The 15831-nt window shown below is 38.2% G+C and overlaps 1 protein-coding gene across 6 annotated transcripts in view; it reads left to right on the forward strand.

Annotated features, from left to right (window-relative positions):
* The first annotated feature begins 1044 nt into the window (after positions 1 to 1044).
* The window catches only part of ptpn12 (protein tyrosine phosphatase non-receptor type 12), a 53719-nt gene continuing 38932 nt past the window's right edge, over positions 1045 to 15831 (forward strand). For 3 of the 6 annotated variants that reach the window (XM_039601126.1, XM_039601128.1, XM_039601127.1), the window contains exon 1: positions 1046 to 1638. In XM_039601126.1, coding sequence (XP_039457060.1) covers positions 1537 to 1638 — 102 coding nt within the window. In that variant the 5' untranslated portion in view covers positions 1046 to 1536. Of the gene's footprint in view, positions 1639 to 15831 lie in introns of all 6 variants that reach the window. The other 3 variants (XM_039601125.1, XM_039601123.1, XM_039601124.1) reach the window with 2 other exon arrangements.

Genomic DNA, 15831 nt, shown 5'->3' on the forward strand with positions numbered 1-15831 from the left:
ACTGATTTAAGAAAGTGAAAAATTAAAAAAACATCCAGCAATGTTTTTCCACCGATGTGAAGAAACAGAAATGCACGAATATATACACACTCACCTCCACTTTATTAGGTACACCTGTTATAAAACAAATATCTAATTAGCCACTCATTTGGCATCAACTTAATGCATGACAGTCATATAGACATAGTCAAGACGACCTGCAAAAGTTCAAACTGAGGATTAGAATTGGGAGGAAGTTTGATTCCAGTGACTCTGAATTGTTGCTGGTGTCACATGAGCTGGTTTGAGTATTTCAGAAACTGATGATCTACTGAAATTTTCAAATGGGGTTTATGGAGAATGGCCTAAAAGAGAGAAAATATTCAGTGAGTGGTATTTTCTGAGAGCAGGTTATAGAGAAGGTTATAGTAATTCAAATTACCAGCACAGATCTAGAAAGGTGTATCTGTACATTTTGATAAACAGTTCCCATTAAATTAGTATTTGTTAAGTAGCGCTGACACGCAGTGAATTGCAATATATACCTATACTCGTAAAGTGCGAAGTACTACAATACTACTGTAGGATTGAGAAATAATTTGGTTACTAAAGTTTTAGACAAATGAAATTATGTAAAATTTACACTAGGGTAGGACTATATCGTTCACGAAGATATAAATAAGTTTGTTTTCCCAATTAAATGTAATCATACGGATGACCTATTTAGATATATATAATTTAGTTGTCAGACTGTAAGAAAAAACATTTTTTTATGTGAAGCAGCATATCATCGAATAAAAACAAATAATTTTTAAAGTATCGATAAAAAATTACAGCAAAACAGTAACGCCGTTTATTTAAACGTTACGGTTTTGGATCGTAATTTATCTCACCAATGACGATTAGCGTCAAAACGACAGGCACACATTCTATCCAATGAGAACACGCTACTGGGTAGAGCGACACCCAGTTTAGCCACTTGGATTTTAATTCCTGGTCAGCGTTAGTCAATCAGATATAAGTATATCCTGGAAGGGGCGGGCCTAATTGTTCCTTGGCTTTACCCAGTCCGGATGTTCCCCAGTAGCGAATAACGAGCAGCAGTGTGTGAATGTGGCAACCGAGGTAGACAGGGAGGGGTACATAGGCTGGCCAGACCCAGGCTCTTGTCTTTTTTCCTTTATTTTTCTTTTCTCGCATAGCCAAGTGTTTACAGTTCGTGCACCGCCGCGGTTGTGAAGTTCTTTACGGGGCAGAAAACCCGGCCGCTGCTGCTTTTCTCTGGGACTAACCGCTGTCGTTGTGAAAACAGTCCAGAAGAAGGAAAGGGAGAAACAACATGGGGCGATAATAAAAAAAAAAAGGTGTTGTTGTGAGCGGACGATGACTCTCTGGGAGGACCCGTGAAGCTTATTTATTTTTATTTATTCCCCTCCCTTCCTTCTTCCCTCTTTCCCTGTGTCCGTTTTTGTTTTATTTTTTTGTAACATTTCCCCTACCCCCCTGCCAGTTTGGGAGATTTTTTTTAAAGGAAAAGGCAACAAGAAGATTGAAGAAATGGACCAAGCCGGCATCCTGAGAAAGTTTATCCAGGGGGTGAAGGCCATGAGCGAGGGGAACGATGAGAGGGGAGAGGATAACTTCGGCAGCGACTTTATGGTGGGTCAAAATTAACAGGCGCCTCTACCTAGCCTCTTGTATCCTATATCTGTCTCACATGTACCCTCTTCCCTTTATAACCTCCACCTTTTCCTCCATACTGACCCTTCATATCACACCCAGCCCCCTCCCCGTCTCCTGATTCTCTGTGTATCCCCCAGGAGGTGAGGCAGGGGCGGCCACACTGCCCTCTTCCTTTTTCCTCCCATTTCCAGGCTTTACATGGCGGCCTAGCATTGTCTTCCATGCCACAGAAATACAACCGATTCCTGTTTCTTTAAAATTTAAAAAAAAGGGCAAATGACAAAGACGAGATATATTCTTGTCTCTCTAGCTCTTGGTTATTTATTTATTTTTTTAATGACGTTGCTGGAGCAGCTTGTAGGTATATCTTTTATTGTGGCTATATGCTTGATTGAGACACAGTGCAGTGATTCATTGTCCTCATAAGCAGTAAATATCCACAAACCTAAGCTTGATTGCATGCTTTATATCCTGTGGTTTTCCCTGTGTTTCAGTAATAAAAAAACAAAACAAAAAACAAAACTGTCAGCTATTTATAAAATGACTTCAATTTTAGTAGAAGTTTTAGCAGGTATCTATTGTGGTCATTCATAAATTTGGCCACTTGCAAACTTGTATTTACATTTCCAATTTAACGGAAGCAAATTACAAAGAGCTCCCCAAACACTGGACCCATATAAAAAATGACCATTTAAACAAGGGTTGTCAAACCTAAGACTTGGAGGCCAGGCAAAGACGCCAATCAGAACCTACTCCAAAGTTTGGAAGACATGATTGAGGGTATAAATTTTGGACTTTTAACAGTATTTTCAAATGTTTTACAGCTTTATCTTTACTTATAAAGGCACCCACATGGCGATTCAAGCTACGGCAAAGATTTTAAAAATTAAATGCTTGAAAGGTTCCAGTTTTGTCTATTATAGAAATTTATGGTTGTTATATTTGTTTATTTTTAGGTCATTTATGTGTGCAATGGATACACCTAATTGTAGCATGCCATTTTACAGGTTTTTGTCTTACTATTTAAGAGTCATGCTGACAGACTTCTTTCATTTACTACAAAAAATTATTTTTCTATCATGCAGTTTTTTTTTCTCCATCTATTAAGATCTCTCGGGTACAAACATGTAGTTAGGTCAAAGTGGGCTGTATCTGGCCCACAATGTTAAAATGAGTTTGACATCCCTGATTTAAACTAAACCTTACAACAGCATTACTTTTAATCTGGTAACTTTCTTACATGTGGAGAGGATCTTTTGAGATTAGAGATGCTTGCTGTTGAAGTAATTTTGATTACATATTTTGCGGTGACTGCTGACCCGCAGTCATTAGTTTGCCTTCACTACATAACTGGATGTCACTGTGTTGAAAGTCTGGACTCAAAATAGGACCAAGGCTTGTGAAATGGTTTAAAATGCCACAACAGGAATGTCACTCCTATAACAACATTTCTGTCATTGAGCCCACTTTAATTTAGATATGTTTAGAAATGTTCCGGTGGAAATTGATTTACTATCTTAATTTACAGCAAGTTTACGGTTTAACAGGTTTAGACTTTCCTTCATGAGCAGCCTTATCGTCCAGCTTAGTTTCATGTTAATCATGTTGCAGTTTGATTATGTGGGAATTAAGCTCCTCAGCACCAGAATGGTTAACTTTTCCCCCCACACACAGACTCTCCTCACTTCCCTACTTCATGCAAGCTGCTTGCTGGAGCTTGTAACATTCTTTCTTGGCCCATTTCATAACATTTTGTCCTGGCTTTAAAAATGCAACTCTTTGGCACACTTTGGATCGAGGCCTCTCTCTCTCGTTCAGATTAAGTACATAACAGTTTCTGTAATAAGCGAATCTGTGTCTAATTTTGTGCTCATGACTTAGCCTTCTATCTTGTCCTTTGAGTGAGAGTTGCAGAAAACAAGGAGCTGGGAGATGTTCGACAAAAAAAAAATTGAGTTCTCAGCTATGTGAGAGGCATTAAGGAAGTGCTTGGTAGACGAGAGTTACGGAGCTGGAACTAGTCTGCTTTTGGCTTATTTACAGAAGATTAATTTCACCATACATACCCTCTTTAGATGAATTTTTACGCAGTAGACTAAGTACAGTGTCCATATGTTTGTGATTTTATTGCCTGCCCGTTTTCTCTCGCCCTTAAATTCTGTTTGTAGACTCAACTGGTTAAATGCAGGTTCTTCTTTTAGCACCACTATACTTGTCATTCATAGGTTACACACGTCCACGCCTTGTCAAACTGCCTACAACAACCACACGTTGTACAGGAGGAGAACAATTTTAAAGCTTTTAAAGCTGAAAGTGTTTCTTCCCATCAGTTTTTCCAGCAAAACACCCCACCAAGCGTTTTTAGGCTATTAAATGTGGTGTTTTTCAGAAGTTGTAGGACACTACTGACTAGTTGTCAATCTTTAACTCTTGATTATTTGTGTGATGTCTGTGGTTTCCTTTCAAATGAACTTCATTGGCATGAAATACAATATATTTCCTGTTAGCCTTAGGCTATCACACATGTCTCTAGACAGTCCCTTGACAATCATGCAGCTCATATAAACTTAATCGCTGGGGCATTCAAGTGCTTCCATTAAATCAATTATCCTTTATCTCGTTAGTCATGGTAATCGGGGTTATTTTTGTACATGCAAAGTTACTGAATGAGGCTTATGAAAATTGGGCTTCAAGCTAAATTTTCTTCACAGCTGGCAGCAGCTTGTGAATGTTGAGATTCAGCTAAATTATTTAGCGAACGCACCAGCTTGCAGTCAAGAAAATTTGTCCTGATTGAGCACAGGTGGGTTGTGTGCCAGTGTACGAAGCATTGTTGACGCTCACAAGCCGCAGCAAACATGTAAGTAAATGTCTTAGCCAGTTGCTGCTAGTCTGTAGCGTTGATTTCAAGTCTTGTGTGAGGCTTTCAATTGCTGGAGTCAAGCTCGCAATACCACAAGCACATGGGGTGTGCTTCTCTATGAAGTGAGTCACCAGAACACCCTGACATAACACCCACTTTAACTGCCTATTGTTGTTTATATATAGAATGTGTTTTATTGACATAATTACAGGCTCTGGTGGGCCAAAGAGTCAGAGATTATACGTTTTCTTCAGTAGTTGTTTTGCTGTTTGATGCAGTGGGGAAGCTTCAGGTTTTTCTTCCACCTGGGACACTAATTGGAAACTATCGTGGGGTATCTTGCCATGTTTGACCTTATTAGAAAACTTTACAGTGAGCTGTTTCAGTGACAGCCTTATAGAGGCAGATTACATGGGATGTATGTCTGCATACTTATGAAGTGGAGGTTAAAGATGTACATTGAGAATTGAATGTTTGCTCCAAGGACCTACATTATTTGTAAATATGACTGAGCTCTTGAAGAGCATTTTATGTCAGCTCTGAAGCGATTCACCTTCCATCTGTCATATATAAACTATTGCAATGGTGAATACCCTACTTTTGGCTTTGTATGATGTCAAAGAAGTAGCACAGAGGCTCCACCTATCTGGTGTTCAAACCATCTGTTTGCTGAGGTACCCAATCAGAAGACTGTTGGCTGAAAGGGAGAGGAGCCAGTTAATAAGCTCAGACCAAGTATAGGATAAACAAGGTTGTTTTGTTTTTTTTTTGGTTTTTTTGAGTCATGGAAAGCTACTCTACTAGAGCCCAAGGAAAAAAAAAAAAATATGGAGGTGGTAATGAGCATGATTGGTCCATTTTAAGGTTAAGCAATGTCATCAGTAAAAGGTAGATACATTTTTACTGTAACCACTCTTGCTTTGTAATGGTGACTTAATCCAAAAAGTACAAATGCAAAAAAGGTCAAATATGTGCTTTTATTTGGACCATCTGTGCAGATGCAACAATGGCAATTGTAATTGTTTCACAAAAAGGGGGGTTATCAGCTGTTTCTCTCAACCCACGACTTTTCAAACCAGCTATTAGTGCTTATGTAAGAGAGCCAGATTTATTTATTTATTTACTTTTTTAATAGCCTGGTCAACCAGACACGAAGGGGAGGAATTAAGATGAACCATCAAGTTTACTTAAAAAAAGAGAAACATATTTAAATTGATTTATTTTTATAGTATAGGCTTTATGTGGGCATAAATTATGATTTAAAGTTTCTCTGTACAACTTTCTGAAAAGCCTTGTTGAAGTTGACCTGTTCTCATCATTTGCAGCTCAATATGTTTTTTTTCTTGGGCTCTACTTAAAAAGCTTTGCATGATTCACAACTCTAAATTAAAAAACAATATATATATATATATATATGAATAACATTATTTATATGGTGGTTCTCTACATGTACTTTAACTTACAAACCTTTTGTGTCATATAAATGACTAAATATTTTTAAAAGCTCCCTGCAGCAGCTCATAGGTTCTCTTCAGCTCCACCCTTTTCGACTGAAACTGGCAGTTCTTGTGAGCTCTGTTTGGGAATACAAAGTCATTTTCCACCTGCTACAGGTTCTCCTTAGAGTTATAGACCAGACCTGATCTTCAGAGCAACAGGGACTGCAGTTGCCAGCTACAGTCAAAGATGGGTGAATGGGTACGTTCAGCCACGGGCGCATGTCTCTGGGGAGTCCGGCGATCAGTATTGATCAGCACGATCATAAGTGAGCCTAGCTGGTTAGCTGTGACCTTTCAAAATAAGAAAGCAGGGATTTTCCACTTGTAAAGTGATCATGGAGTGGCATAGTTCTCTCATACAGATTGCAAAATGTAAAATGCCAAAATGAGTCTTCAGATTTATTTGGGCAGGTATTATTGCGTAGTGTACCTAAGTAAAGTTTCTGTGTGGGAAGCAGTAATTTGGATTTTCCCAGGGAAAAAAAATCATTTTAACTACAATGCAGAAAAGGCTTTTAAAAGGAACTGGAAAAAAATATGACAAAATGTTTTGCCTGAGTAGGCTGGAGAAGATCACAGACTTGCTGTGGTCTTGCTTTAACTCAAGGCTTAATATCACTCAATGCTAGCAAGCTGCTCATCTGTTGAACTAAAAGTGAATTGAAGATAGAGCTGGGTGATAGAACGATAACGATATGTATTGCGAAATAACTTTTTCTCGATAGAAAAATGAAACTATTGCGATAGACATCTCTCTCTCTTCCTGTCTTAAAAAAAAAAAAAAAGAACAGCCAATCCAAATTAAGTAGCGCATAGCCGAACCAATCACAGCCGCAGCATCACGTCACGTGACTTGTTACGTACAGCACAAGTGCCAAGCCGTACATGTGTATTTGTTTGGGAAGGAGCCAGCTGCCGTGCCGGCCGGTTAATGGAGAAAATGAGTTTGCCCGCTAGAGAAAAACCAACCGAGAGCTTGGGGGACCAGGTTACCGAAGAGAACACAGATGACGGTTCCAATGCCGGAGAGATTGTCGAAAGGAAGGGTCAGAGAAGTTCCGTAGACTAAAAGCGCTAATTCGTCATCGAAAACAACCAGGAGAATCCCTGCGAAGCAGCAACAGTCAATTGAGTCGGCTTTCTCTAGCGTCTTACCATATGACAAAAAAAGCTAAGAGACATAGCGACATAATGAATGCCATGGCCTACCGTCTTGCTAAAGACATGCTACCAATAAACACGGTCGAAAATGAAGGATTCAAGCAGCTAATTGAGGTAATAGCTAAGCTATACAACAAGGAGAGATTGAGAATTTCCTTTTAGTTCTCAGTTTATTTGATATTGACAAAAGTTAGTCAATTTTGTCTGTTCTTCTGTAAAACAAAGATTTATTTTTAGAATTAATATTTTGTTTCTAAGTGGAATTGACAATTTAGTAGTCTGTTTTGTTTGTTCTATTTTGAAACTTAAACGCTTTAGCGGCTACCTTTTGTGTAGTTTGCAATATTTGCCTTTATTTATCTGAAACTGAAGTCTCATGTTCTTTAAGTACATCTGCCCTGTTGAACTTATTATGGGAAATAAATATTTAAATCAAAACAAGCTGCTGATTATTTACTTGTGAGCAACGGCACATTTAAATCTTACAAATATAGTTATTTGGCTTATATCGTGATATATATATCGTTATCGCCTGAAATGAAAAAAAACATATTGTGATATGAAAAAATCTTAAATCGCCCAGCTCTAATTGAAGAGCACCTGCTTATCTTTTCTGGAATTATTTATTTATATTTTCTTTTACACCATGACAGCTCCCTTGACAGGGTCAATGTTTTAGTATTCACATTTAAAATCAGATCGGTTCTGTTTTGCTGCTATGACTTGATCCTTAGATTGTAATAATCACAGTCCCTTACCTGGAAATAGCTGTGTCATAAATAATTCTGTGACTAAAGTTGCATCACTGACTCACAAATCTGGCGTTGTGAAATGAGCTCAACTTCTACATGGCAAGCTCTCACTGGTTTCCTGGAGACGATTTAGTTTTTATATGTAACTTCCTGTGGGCAGAGGAAGGATCCTATTTAAAGTAGTGCCTCCACTTTACTTCCTATTTAATCGGCCAATCAAAACTTCTAATTGAAAGTATTTTTCATTTGGGCTTAAAGGGAAAGGAAGACATTTGAATGGGTTTTGCAGTCAGTAGCATTTTTTTTTTTTTTCAAGCGCATTTACCCATTACACGACCTCTGTACAGAGAACAGTTGCACTTTGACTACACTTGGTGAGGAAGTCTGATTATAGACTATAGAGTTTAGCTCAAGGCAGGTTGATTGACAAAGAAGCTGCAGGGGTTTTAGCTTGTGACCTCTGTGTTACAGGGCACTGGGCCACCATGCAGCCTGATAAAACATTTAGTGAACAGTTCGATCCAAATGCCTCATGGGGTCGTATGCATGGATTTTTGCAGAGCTTTCCTCTGTAACAGTGCATCTCCAAATGCTGTCAGACATCAGTTGTGCAGAATCAAACCAGAGCTTCTTACACTACTGGAAGTCTGTTACAGTCTCCACTCAGTACAAGGAAAAAGTTGAAGTGTGAGTTATGGACTGGGTTCGCGTGATATTATTTCTAAATACACTCTCATAAAAACACATGTACCTGTTTTGGGAACACTGGACTTAATTTTGTAGTCTAGACGGGGTTTAGAAATTGGAGTTCAGCCTCTCTCTGTGTGTTTTCTTTCCTGCAAGCAGATTACTCTGAAGGAGCACATCAAAGAAAGTGAAAAAGTGCAAACACACATGCTTCTCTATGGTGCTCATCAGGCCACAGACATTAAACGCTCAGCAAGGAGATGAAAAAAAAGGAGATGTGACAATGTGTGTGTGTTTGTGTGGGTTTATGATTGTGTGTGGCAACAATTTCCAGTGTCACCAGGGGGCTTTCCCTTATGTGAAGTGTGTATATGTCTGTTTGTGTGTGTTCGCATATTAAGTGCAGAATCTGAAAGCCTTTTTTGCTTATGTATAACCCCCACACACAAACACACAAATGCTTCAGCAGGGATTTGCACAGTGTGACTTCTTTTTGAGACCGAAAGAGGACACACTGGCCTGATAAGTTATATAAATGTTAACAAAAAATGACCCATCAGTCTTAACCAAGGGGTTACCTCGGTGAAAGTGGCAGAAACTCAGTTTCCTTAAGGTGCCATCCTGAGACTGGCAACACTTATTCAGTCTCCACAGACTCCCCCATTAATAAATATCCAACTGTATCCAATATCCAAGTGGGGTGGATTTTTTTTTTAAAACTAATTTTTTAAAGCTAATCCACCTGGATAATTGTGTTAGGAGTATGGCTATGCTGATTGCCAGGTGTCCTGCTCAGAGTCTGCAAGACCTCATCCACAACTATTAGACATTAAACGTTTCACTAAGTGTGTTTTGTTGGAGCCTTTCGACGCATTTTTAATGGAGTATCTCATTATTATGGGTTGTTGTGTGGTACAGAACATCCAAGAAATTTGCTTTAGTTTTATTGAGTGAAATTCAGGCATTTTAATAGTCTGTTACGTAGCACTATTTAGTCGATATGCGTGTCTCTGTGTTGCACCTGGATTGTGTATGAATGCACCAAGCTAACTAGTATTAGCTGATAAATTAGCACTCCCTCCATTTTATCCATTTAAGGTAACATCTGGCTTCTAGAAAGTGGTGGTGGTGGAAACGCTAGCAGGCGGCATTGCAGTGTCTATGTCCATCTTTTATGTCATCTGTGGTCTTAACCCAAGGTTTAGGGCTGGTGTCAATATTTTAAATGTTTATATATACATTTTTGGGGGGTTATTTGTAGCTTTTATGTTTGATCAGATGATGTAGAGAAGACAGGAAATCTGGGAGAAAGCCCTGGGGGCAGACGTGCAGTAAATAGCTATGGGGGAGAATCAAACCCAGACCAAACCCTGTGTGATAAAGTGCTTTTCTTTCTTTTTTTAAAAAAATTTGTTGAATACCAAAAAAATTTTTTTTTTCTCCTGGAAAACTTTTGGAAGTGAGGTCATTAAGCAGTCTCCATTTTGTACCAGTCTACTGCCGGTTCAATGTAGAGTATGCTGGGCTCCATCATGCAGGTACAGAGAATTTTAAATGATGTTTCTACCATTTAAAGCAGAAAAGAATGAGTGATAGAACTGGTTTATCTTATCAGGTGCTACTTTCTGATGCTGTTGTTTACGACGGCTGTTTAGCAGTGGTTTCTTAAACTTGCGTAAAAGAGCTTCTTTGTTATCTGACATGTGGTCTGTTTTTTGCTTTGATTATTATTTTGTCAGAAGGCATTTTTTGCCAATGTCGTCTCACCATTAACTGATAACCTGACTTCATTACCTTATAGATATGTTTACACAATCCAGTACACTTACTCTCTGCCTCTGGTTGAGCTCGATTGCTAGTCTTTCTAAGATAGTAGTTTAGTTTTCAAGTGCCTCTTTAATACTTTCTCTGAACAGGCTGAGGGCTGTTGACATCCCCAGTCTAACTATGACACAAGTAGCCTTCTTGATACAGTCTGCTTCATTCAGAACTTTCTGCACTTGTATATTGCAATTGCAATTACAGAGTATGGGTGTCACAGAATCTCATAAATTTTAATTTCACCTGCATAAAGCCAAGGCAATTTTCTTTTAATCCACAGAGTGCATGTACACTGTAAATCCTAAGTTTGGAGAAGTCAAAAATTAAGGAAGCTGATTATTTTTTAAATTTTACAATCTTAATGTTAATACTGAAACAATCATTCATTACTCTTGCATTAGAAATACAAGCGAGTGATTACTTGGGCTTGAGCATCAGCCATGCAAATTCTCCTCCAAGATCTTCCTCTTCTGTCAGTGAGCCGTCGCTAACCCAACTGTCCCGCGTCGCTCATAGTGTTACAGCTTTGCTATTTTAACTTGAATATAAATAAAATGCCACTGGAGCAACTGAGCTGTAAACATAATAAATATAGCACAGCACCAAATGACAGAACATGCATAATATTTTAAGTCCACAACTGGATACTGCAAATTCACAACTTCCCCAACAGGCAACAGAACAGAAACAGAAGTTGCACACTGGTGTTTATTTTTAATCAACAAATAGTCGATAATTAAAAGTTACAGGTACTTGGAGAGAAAATGTCACAAAAATCTCAAATATTTAAGTAAACATTTAACAGTTTTTTTTAAAAAGTAATTAACACATTTATAATGACTTCTTTGCACTTTTTTGGTAAGAAGTTTTCTAATGGCTGCTGTAAATTAACTTTTATAAGCCTGTTTGTGCGAATGGGTCCAGGGGGGTTACACAGCAGGGGTTTGCTGCTGTTTTTGTCTGTGTGGCAATCACCATCAGCCCGCCTCGTGTTATTACAACGAGAAACAAGACTTCCCAATTTCTTGTAGTGTCACAAGCCTCCTTCGTTCTCAACCGCCCTTTCCCGTCGCTTAACCCAAAAAAGAGCCTTTTGCCTCTAAGCCGGGTGTTTCTCAGAAGATGTAATGCAATATTTTTGCTTCGTAGTTGGTGTGTGTGTGGTATGTAAGGATAAAAGCTAGCTGACCCACCAATAACCCAGAACATCTTAATTAATCAAGATAAGTGACCCACACAGTGAAACATTCAGGAAATGATGACCTGGGTGTGCAATGTGTGACTAACGTGAAAGGAAATGGGGACGAGTCATATCGTTCATAGCACCTCACCCACATTCATTTACCTGCACTCACACTTATCCTGCTTCTGCCCTGCTGATGTATAGTGTATTATGGAAGAAAATAATCCCGCATTTCATTATCATTATTAATATCATATCCAAAATGTCATATTAATCCACAGAATCGCACAGCAAAGTGCAGATTTGGTCAGCAGCTTGACCTTTAATATAGAGAGTGAATACAGTATCTGAGTAGGGAGCTGATTAATACGTGCACATAGGCACCAATCGCACACGAAACACACAATGAGCCCCTGTCCCAGATGATTGGGATTATGAGGTCTGTTCACATCTGCTTCCTGCTGTAAGCTTTGATCCAGGGTGGGAAATTACCAACAAGCCGATACCGGTAAATGCTAACCATTTATGAGTGCATGCAGTTGTGTTGTACCTGATCTCATTGCTTTTTGGTGTGAATTATTTCAGTATCACCTTCCTTGGCAATGCTGTGTTGTTGTTTTTTTCTTTTAATTTTTTATTATCTAATAAGCTTAAGAATTGGGTTAAATTTCAGATTACTTTTAGAGAAATGGAATAGAGCAAAGGCAGAGGAGAGGTCATGCTGTGATAATTAAGTTCACTCTCACTCAGCTTCAGACCCTAATATGGTCATATATGTCAGGCACAAAACTGTGGCTGTGAGCACAAAAACCCCACCCACCTGCTGTTCAAATCTTGTTTGTGAGGGGCAGCCAATAAGAAGAAAGGATGGAGGAGCTAAAAGAGCCTGTTCAGGACAGAATATGAGCTGAGGAGGCCCTTAAGTGTTCATTTTGAATACACTTAACCAAGAGCTGAAAGTTGTAATTTAACCAGGTCATTCTGCTATGTTTTTCCTTTAATTACATATTTATTGAAGGTTTGTCTCCCAGGGTTTTTTTTTTTTTTTGTGCCATTAAAATGTGCATGAACCAGCTAAACATCTAAACACTATTACAGGAAATCTTTCTACATTCAAAAGTTGTCTTTAGACTATTTAATTTTCCACTTCCTTCATTGGGTTGTCCAACTGTATTCCAGTCTCTTTTCCTTCCGCTTCTGCTTTTATTTTGTTTGGCCACTTTTGTTTTGACTTTTGACATCACAAAGCCACTAACACGGTGACTCATTAAATCGGAGGAAGAAGTGTGAGTAGGTTTTGGTGCATGTCTGTCTACAATGTACTCTGTACTGTACATGCATGGGTGGCATTCGCGGTCCCAAAGGAAGTGGGCACTCAGGAGTAATAGCGGTTTAAAATGTGTGCTCAGTTCAGCACAGGTGCTTCCCGCAGTCCATTTCAATCATTTTAACTGCATATACAAGTTAAAATCGCATATAGAGTTACAAAATATTTACTTGAGATTACTTTTACATTACATGATGCTTGTGCATCGTCATGATGGACCTTTGAATTGCAAAGCACGGTATACCCCACTTATTCAGCCAGATACATTAGAACTGAAAATGAAAGTGACAGGAAAAAAGGAAGGCCTGATGGCTACAGAAAAAAATCATTCTGCTTTGTGTCCCTAAAAGTCACTCTTGTCGCACCACTGTTTTTCATTGTCTGATTGTTTATGCACTGATTCTGTCAGTGCTCCACTGACCTATATTGGCCAGTTGCCTTAAAGTGTAAACGAGTGCACAGTGCATATGAGCGTGTATGTTGAACTTGGTTTCTCATGCTAAGTTGGTTGACGTTATCTTTGTTGAGATCTTTGACATTGAGGTCCGAACCCCTGACTCATTCCAGTGCTCAGGGTGTGGTTTGATGTTATTTCCTCTGTTAATGAGCATGATTTATAAGCTCTGTTTAACTATACAACTAATTATATTTTTTACAATTATTATAGATGTTTATAGGCTGTAAAACCCCTCACTACACACTTTATACACTTTTCTCAGACAGGGATGAACATTTTCACACTTTTCTCTCTTGTTTAAACACCCTCAAAGTTCAAACCTTCGTAGAAAATAAGAATCAAAAATATAGAATCAAACCAAAGGCACCCACAGGTGCCTTTGACAGTGCAAAATGTTTCATCGACATTGTGTTTATTGGGGAGAAAACTTGCAAACATACAGTAATAGCACCTCAGAGTCACACTGCTAGCGATAGAAGATTTATGTAAATTTGACAAGCTGAATGCATTCTGTACTGTACAGGAGACACGGCACGAGATTGATTGACAATGGTCTTAAAAAAAAAAACAAGCTTTTGAAATATTGTTTTAATCTACTTATTTTCCTCTATGAATTGCCTAGAGTATAAAATGTTAAAAAATACCAATAGATAGTTTCTCTGAGATAAAGGTGGTGGTTGAATAAGCCCGTTTGAGCTTTTTAAACCAAAAGATAATCTGCATAAAAGCTGTATATTGTCAATTTTAAGACGATGAAACCAGGGAATAATTGATGTTTTTGCATTTGAAATGAAGAAATTGTTTTATCTGATCAACCACACAGTTAATAATTTGATTGTTGCAGTTTTGAAATGAGCTCATCTCATAGCAGCATAACAAACAGAAATAGGTTCTGGGTCTGGAAAGTGAAACCAGCACTGAAGCCATCCTTTTAATGGTGACTCCTGTGCTTGGAAAAAGACTGCTGATTACTTGATGCGCTCGTTCACTAATTTCAAGTAATGCTGAATACAACATAATGGGCACTGTGTAAATTATAGTCACTCAAGGAATGAGGGGGGGTTATCCAGAGTATGCTTGTTGGCTAATGACTTGTCAGTCACAAATCAGACAGTGAGCTTGCAGTTTCTCAGCCATTCGTCATCACGTATGGTTTCAAAATGGCAACGGCAAAAATGCTTATCTTGACAAGGATTGTTTAAAAAAAAAAAAAAAATCAATACTCATCAATACTAACAAATTAATAACAGTTAGACACTCATTTGTAACTGTGTCAACAGTGCCGTCTTTGCCTCCCACAGTAGATGCACAAGACATAGTAACACTGCAGATAGGCAGCCCCTCCCCTCACTTCCAGCTGAAGTTGTCATTTTCAACACTAAACATCTCAATATGAGATATTTTGAGAAGCCAGTAAAGGTCCTATCTCAACAACAGTGAAATTAACTAGCCATTTAACAATTAACAACTACGTGATAGCCACATTAGCCTTTTTGTTAAGTTGTCATTAAGGTAGCAGCTAGCGGCTGTAGCTAATAATGATTGATAATGTTCATGTTGGAGCTGAGTAGCAAACATTATAATTACTGTTGCTTTTTTATTAATGCAGTGTTAACAAGATAATGTAATTGTTTGTGTCTAAATCCCCTGATTAAAGCACAGAAAAGTCTGCTAAAACTAGACAGAAACCGTGGCGGCCTGCATGAAAACCATATGATTGGCATCACAAATATGGAGCCAAGCCATTAGAAGCATTGGACTACTTCAGACTCGTTTGTCTTTTTGTACTACCAAGCTAAATTATTTGTCATATTTAAATTTTTCTAAATTTTATTTTTTAAATGCCCCTTATGTTTTTTCCATTTAAAAGGAACAAAACCATTTGTTTAGCTTTGTGATGACCCTAATGTTGACACTCCATGGGACTCCACAAGCTAATTGTCGAAGTCACGCTGGCTGTGTCTGTCTTTTTACACCATCTGTCGCTTAGCATTAAGAAAACATTTCTTCTAAATAAGTTTAAAAACCTGTCAGACTACTTTTTCTTGATAACATAAGTCTTATGTGGCTCAGTTTTACGTTGATGTAACAGCATGCCATATTTTTGATTGTTAGTATTATTATTATTAACATGAAAAAAAAGTTGGAGCAAAACTCACTAAATGTTTTCTATTCATTTTTTTTAAATTCAAAGAAAAGCTTGAATATAAAACATCAACATGCTGTTTTATATGAGGGGTTGGCTTTCAGCTTCAGCTAAAGCCATTAGCTTAGTAATGATCTTCCCGGTAAGAAAGTCAGTGAGACGGAGACAGTATATTTTCACAAAATGTCAAGCTGTTCCTTTAATATTTCTGCTCTTACTGCTTTGTCTTAGCCACATCTTTCTTTATAACTGAATATGACTTTGCACTTATGC

The sequence above is a fragment of the Oreochromis aureus genome, linkage group 17 (assembly GCF_013358895.1).
Source record: "Oreochromis aureus strain Israel breed Guangdong linkage group 17, ZZ_aureus, whole genome shotgun sequence".
Lineage (NCBI taxonomy): Eukaryota > Metazoa > Chordata > Actinopteri > Cichliformes > Cichlidae > Oreochromis > Oreochromis aureus.